This window comes from Gavia stellata, chromosome 11 (genome assembly GCF_030936135.1).
Source record: "Gavia stellata isolate bGavSte3 chromosome 11, bGavSte3.hap2, whole genome shotgun sequence".
Classification (NCBI taxonomy): Eukaryota; Metazoa; Chordata; class Aves; order Gaviiformes; family Gaviidae; genus Gavia; species Gavia stellata.
Window position 1 is genome coordinate 2,068,119 of NC_082604.1, and position 6,854 is coordinate 2,074,972.

The 6,854-nt window shown below is 52.8% G+C and overlaps 1 protein-coding gene across 2 annotated transcripts; it reads left to right on the forward strand.

Moving 5' to 3' along the window:
- Positions 1-636: 636 nt before the first annotated feature.
- CRYGS (crystallin gamma S) lies at positions 637-6,359 on the forward strand. 2 transcript variants are annotated; one of them, XM_059822805.1, is made up of 3 exons: positions 637-657; positions 3,803-4,045; positions 6,087-6,359. In XM_059822805.1, exons 1-3 carry the CDS (start codon positions 637-639, stop codon positions 6,357-6,359), a joined length of 537 nt encoding a protein of 178 aa, XP_059678788.1. The 2 variants fall into 2 exon arrangements, with proteins under 2 accessions (XP_059678788.1, XP_059678789.1); XM_059822806.1 differs by lacking the exon at positions 637-657 and having other exon boundaries at positions 3,794-4,049; positions 6,097-6,359.
- The last annotated feature ends 495 nt before the right edge of the window (positions 6,360-6,854 follow it).

Genomic DNA, 6,854 nt, shown 5'->3' on the forward strand with positions numbered 1-6,854 from the left:
GACATACTTCTTTTCCTCTATGTCAGGCACCATTTGGAGCACTACAGCTCAAGCTGAAGGTGTGCTATAAAAATACACAATCTCTTTGCCGCACGGATGTTTCCATTGTGAGGTTTTGAAGCAGAGCCTCTACGCAGAGGCTGTTCTTTGCAAGCCTGTGGTGTGTGCTCTGAGCACGTGTTGACCGTTTCCTAGCTGCATCCTTTGCTGGATGGGAACATTCTCTGATAAATACTGGGTCTCTTCCTTACAAACGGGCTTTTAGAGCTGTCGAGGATGCCTTCTTGTTTAACATGCTTGAAAGGGAGAGAGCAGCCAAATTGCCCCCCATCTTGCAGGACTTGGCAGGGGGCTGCATGTTTTCAGTGTGTTTGGCAGAATTTTGGTGTTCTGACTCAGCAAATGGCAACAAAGGGAGGGTGACAAAGCCTTCTTTTATTCCATAATCCTGTTTGCTTTTCTGGAAACCGGCTATAGCCTCAGAATCACTGACTCAATTTTTTGGATCCTATTCTCATGACAAAGCGGCTGTCTGGTTTAAAACAAGCCCATTATAAAAAGGGCGCTTCGGATCCTGGCTGTTTGTAACAGCTTCTGACGTTCCTCTAGCACTGGGGAGCTTGGCTGGAACAGAAAATGTCCAGAGCTGGAACCAAGGTAAGTTTTATTTGCAGCCTATTCATGATTGTGGCTAGGAGTACAGAATTTATCAGGGGTAGGTTGTGGAGAAACTTTGGTTTCTTTGTTCTGCTGACAGCTTCCCCCTCTGTCTGTCCGTCGGCAAGAGGAGATGCTTGAAATCCCTCCTCAAGTGGAGGGAAGCTGGAGCTGAGCCCTCCCTAGTCTTTTCCCAGATCTTGGCTGTTTCCTCTAGGTGTGGCTCTGCGAGAGGATGGACTTGAACGCAGGGACTGGCGAGGGGGTTTTTTAAAATGCACCAGGACCTGATGCCTTGTAAATTGACGGTGGAGGCTGCTGCATCAACAGCAAACGTGATGAGCTGCATTGGCAGACCAGAGTCTCGTGGAAGGCTTTCTTGGGAGGAGCTGAGTCCCAATGCCAGCAGCAGCTGCCACATCCCCCTTCCATGGTGAAGCAAAGGGTGTGCTGCGAAAGAAAGACGCCTGAATGAAGACCGTAGCACCGAAGGCAATAGCATTCCTCAAGAGATGTGAACCGGCCTTGTGATTTGGTGGAATCGGCAGAGGCGAATTTAAACTGGAGAAGGAGGTAGATCAGAAAGCTCAACTTCAGCCAGATGTGCATCAGACAGGGATCCAGCTCTAATGCTGTGTTCTTCAGTCTTGAAGTTAGCAGAGCTGAGCTGGTTGGTCACGCAGACCTTGTTGCAGGGTTGGGACTGGGCAGGGATAAAGACCTGGGAAAGGAGGGCGAGAACTTTGGGCTAGTGGCCAGTTTCCCCTGTGAAATCTTAAACAGCTGTTAAGAGGCTGTGGACAGACAAACGTCTTTCTGTTGTATGAGTTTTGCTTTTGATTTACATTCCTTTTAACCTGTGGAGGCTGTAAGACCCAAGGGGGCAGAGGGCTCAGAAGCAGAGTGGTTTTGTAGGCACTGGCCGGTGCTATGGAAGATCTGGATTCAGTCTTCCCTTCTCTGCACCTTTCGCCTGTGATCTTGCCTCAGAGTGATTTGGCTATTTCTGAGCAGTCTTTAGGAACTGAACACAGTACGCTGCTTCCTTCTAACCTGGTGGCTCTCAGATTGCAGTGGTACAGTCTTTATGTACCTGTGCCTAAAGAAGGTGCTGGGGAAATGTAACTGATTCATGCTTGAGCCTCCTGTCCGCTTGAAGAGACTTAAATGCATACTGCCTTTACCCTGCTGAAAGCCGTGTCCCCTGTGAGCATGCTACAGGGAATTTGTTGACTATGTGCTGCTGTGGTGCAGCAAAATGTCCAAGAGGAGTTAAGTCAGTGAAAGAGTGCGAATCTCATCTTTTTTCCGTGCCATGCTCTTGCCTAGCACATTCCAGGGAGAAGAAAAGGGCAAAGGAGAGGATTAAACACTATTTCCTGCAACCTAAGCAAGCGGTCTGCCCTGGAAAGGAATCACTGCCCCCATGCTGCTTTCTTAGAAGGCAGTGGGCACTACTGGCTATTTCTTCCAGTTCTTGTTTACAAGTTTCCTTCTAACAGAGCTGCTGTTGGGAAGAAATGTGATAACTGCTATGAGGTGGCCAAGGGGGTAAGAGTTTTACAGTCCCGTAAGGAAGATCTGCTATGGCAAATCTGTTATCTGCCAGGTAAGCCCCAAAACAAGCAAATTTTGGGCAGTGAGCGGTTAAGGGGTTGGTGCTGTAAGGAGAGCAGCTTGGCTCTCTGCAGGAAGGCTTTACTGAAGGAAGGCGATTTGCGTCAGAGTACGATGCGACTGAAACGAACCGACGAATCTGGAATTGAAATCTGTAATTCACCTGTCATTATGCTGCGGGTGAAGAACATCAGTCTGCTCTGTTTGTGCCTAAATCATGGGAGGAAAGCTAAGAAGCCCTGAGTGTGAAGGTCTGAAACGAATTGAGGGTGTGTGCAAAAGGTTGTGGTGGAGAATGGGTGGCCCTCTCCTTAAGTCTTCCTAAAAATCCTCTAAGAATAAAACAACGAACGAGAGTTTTGGTTGGTCATGTTCTGTGGGAATGGCCATACCCTTAACGTGCTCTCGGATTTCTTTGGCTTTGTGGTTTTATTAGAACAGGGAAAATATCCTCCTAGGAACACCAGGTAGCTTTGCCGAAGTTCAGTTGTGTTAGGCTGGGTGGGGAAGGAACATCAAATGAGCTTTTCTCTTCTGTTACAAAATTAACGGCCAACTTCAACTTCATGCACCGTTGCTGTGATAGGGCATCTCAAGAGGAGCTGGTTCTGCTGGATGCCAGCCACAAAATCAAAGCAGCTCACACAGAGCCAGGACCAGAGGTGGTGGAGTCCCGTTCCTTTCCCATTGCTGGTCGCCCTGCTGTGAGGCAGGAGGAGGCAATCCTCTGCCCAGGCAGGTTGCTGCCTGCATGGAGACCAGACCTGTGGCCTTACAGACGTTGGGCAGAGTTCATCATCGACCGTGCTGGACGCTCACTGCGTGGACAGGAGTAGGACTACAGATCAGAAGGCACTGCAGAGCTTTAGGAGTGAGATTGAAGAGGGGGAGAGCTCATCAGCTGTCCCAGTGGAGGGTAATGGCTGAGCCGCGGAGAGATACATCCCTGTGCATCGCCCTGCGGAGGGTGTTACAGGGATGCTGTGGCTTCCTTGACCACTGGCGTCAGGAGGAGGATTACTGGTGGTGAGTGACGGCCAAACCTCAGGTAGCAGGGCTTTCAGTGTTGCCTCTGGGCTCATGCTGGCAGATTTTTCACGTGATACCTCTAGGGAGAAAGATCTAGAAGCAGGATCTGTCAGACAGCAGCAGGCTTGTGGCTGGCAAGGACTGACCAGCGTGGTTAACTACCCAATAGTAGCAGTGTGGGAAAAAGAGGAATTGGACATTTTAGTGCAAACCTTTTACAACCTTTATTCACTTGCTGGAAAAATGGTAGTGGATTCACTTGCTGGAAAAAGGAGTTGGTGGCAGCTGGAGGTGTCGGGGCCAGACTGGTGAATCGGCTGCCAGGGTTATTTGGGATGCAGTTGATTCTGCTCAATGGTTGGGCTTGACTTTTTGACATCTCGAGGGCTCTGTTTTCAGATATTCCACACCGTGTTGTGGCTAGAATATGGATGCAGGTGTGTGCATGTGCTCGTTGATGAGGAACCTCCCTGCTTTCCTTCCTCTGCTTATGTTTCAGGTCACCTTCTATGAAGACAAGAATTTCCAAGGCCGTTACTACGAGTGCGACAGCGACTGCCTTGACTTTCACACCCACCTGAGCCGCTGCAACTCCATTCGTGTGCATGGAGGCACCTGGGTGGCCTATGAGAGGCCCAACTTTTCCGGGAACATGTATGTTCTGAGGCAGGGGGAGTATCCTGACTACCACCACTGGATGGGCCTCAACGACCGCCTTGGCTCCTGCAAAGTCGTCCAGATAGTAAGTGTGACCTCTTCCCAAGGGATGTTTTAATTTACACACCTATATTAAAAGGTTTCAGCATGCTTGTGGGTGGCTCCCACCTTCCTGGGGACCCATGGGAGCTCCCTTGGAGAGGACAGCTATAGGGGGTTTGCTCCTGCAGTCCTGCTCCGGGAATGGCAAGGTGTTTGGTGAGTGGAGAAGATAAATCTCTTCCACTAGTGATTGCAGTGGGGAAAAAGCAGCTCCCTTTGACTGCTTTGCAGGTGAGTTTCCAGTTTCCATAGGAACAGCAGTGTAGTTTTATCTGCCTGTTCCTCCAGGGACCTCAGGCTTCAGGCAGGTCGCTCCGAGGTTTGCCTCTCACCTTCCCCCCTGGTGTCCTGCCAACTGATCCAAATCTGATGGTGGGCACAAGGCTTGTAAGAGTGGGATGCAGATTTTGCAGGAGTACTCAGAACGAGGGGCAGTTTGTTTGCCTCTCTACCAAGCCACAACTCCCTTCTTACACAGGGAACCGAATCTCAGTATCACCAAGCCCCTCTGGGCATGGGGAGAACATCCCCAGGAGCAGACCTGGAGTGACCAGGAATGGGGGGGATGCCTGAAGCCCTCCTTGGTCATGACTGGAGCAGAGCAGCATATCCTGGTACTAGGAGAGCACAGGGCAATGCGTGTCTCCCTGCTGCAGCCCAGAACTGTGCTCATCCCCTCCTAACTGATGGCGGGGAGATGCTTCTGCAGCCTCCGGCAGCACCCATCCTTTCGCCAGCAGGAGACGGGATGAATGAAGGGTGACAGTGAGCAGCGTTTACATCCTATGGAAGCGCTGGGGGGGGAAAGGAACAGAGGGAACAATCCCTTTGGGAAGCCTACGGCGAGAAGCACCCTTCAAAACTGTTGGGGATGGGAGTGTGGATAGAGCGTGGATTGGGGTTGAGATGCTGAGTGCTGCTGTGTTTTTGCCAGCAGTGGGGCAGAGATTGGTGATCTGTGCATCGCTGACTTGAGTAGCACAGCCATGGTTTCCTATTGCATGGAGCAGGTCTTAGAGCTGAGAAGGGGTTTTGCTTTTATGCCTGGAGATCTAATGCTACTTTGAGCCTGTTCTGGGTTTGAGCTAGGTCTAAATCCCTTTGCATAGGGTAGGGAGAGTTTCCAGCCAGTTCAGAGCTCTGATCTGGCATAAGGGATGGGGCCAAAATATGTGGGAGATATAACAGCAACACAGCTTCCTCCATCAGGATGAAATGCGGAGGCCTTATCCTGCAGGTCCACCTGGTGCCTGGCTTCCCCTCCTGTGCTTGGGGAGGTTGCACGGGGACCTGCTGCTTGCAGGCGTTAGGTCGGAGCGCCCCGGAGAAGCCTCAACGGCAGCGCACGGATCCGAGAGACCCCGCAGAGCTTGGCTGGGGCTGGCGACGCGAGCGGGCTTGGGCGGACGGGGGAGGCAGGGGAAGATGGTGTCCAGGCAGCTGCAGATTAAAACTGCCGCAGTGCCTTCAGGCAACGCAGCACTTCAAATCAGAGTGGAAAATACCCACGCTGCGTTTCCCTGTAATACAACCCAGCTGGGGTCACCAATTCATTAAACTCCTCTTTGCCCAGCGGAGCAGGGAGTGGAGGGGGTCCATCTCTCCTTCTGACGCTCAACCGGAGTGGCTGAAGGGTTCAAGCCAGCAGTGGGACAGGCAGGCTGCCTGGGATAGAGAGCCCAGCACTTCCTGATGTGGCCTCATCCCTCCCTGCACCCTTCCTCCCTGCGAAACTGGGGCTGCGGTGGGGATTTGAGCTGAAACTGCTCTGCTCCGGCTCAGTGCTTTTATGCCCTCTTTGCACGTGATGCTTGGTCAAGAGTTACCCCGGCTGCCTCCCCGCTGCGCTTTTGGGTGCTGACGTGAGCTGTTCAGGCCTGTCCTGGTGTGCTGGGGGGTGGTTTGTACTTGGTCTGGGTCTGACCATGCTTCAGCTCTGCTCGCATCTGCTGACAACGGTCAGAACCGGGGACATGCTGATGCCTCCCTCCAGTGCTCTGCCATTTTCTCTCCCCTTTTTCTAGCCAAGTGGAGGTCGGAGCCACATCCAGATATTTGAGAAAGGAGATTTTGGTGGGCGGATGTTTGAAGCCACCGAAGACTGCCCTTCCATCATGGAGGAGTGGCACATGCGCGAGGTCCATGCTTGCAGAGTCCTGGAAGGCGTCTGGGTTTTCTACGAGCATCCCAACTACCGGGGCAGGCAGTACCTGCTGCCCAAGGGGGAGTACCGCAAACCTGTGGAGTGGGGAGCGGCGAGCCCCGCCGTCCAGTCCTTCCGCAGCATCACTGAGTGAGGCAGCCCATTGACTGGGATGCCAGAGGCTGTCAATAAAAGCAACTGAATCGCTCAGCTCAGCCTGTCCTGCTTATTCCCGGGGTCTGCGTGCGAGTTATCCTGCCCTGGCAGAGCTGGTGTGGAGCTGAGCCTCCTCCAAGCAAAACACCCTCTGCCAGCCCTGATTGCCTCCGTCTCCGCTGTCATCTCCTTCCTCCTGGCTGGCCCCATCCCACTGCTCCTTTGCAGGGAAAAGCCATCCCGAAGCCAGAGCTTGTGCTCCAGCATTTGGCCAGTCCAGTGGAGCAGTGGGACCACCCGTCCCCGGGACTCCGCTTTTTGGTGCTGGCTGTGGGCAGCTCAGTCTGTCGTGACCCTGGGGAGTCCCTGCTTGTTGTGTTGCTGCTCCGTGGCGGCTCGGGAGAAGGGGCTGCTGGTGGCTGGGGAGAAGGGATGAGCTTTGCATCCATGCCACGTGCAGCGAGACCCCCCCGGTGAGCCCCAACAGGCAGCA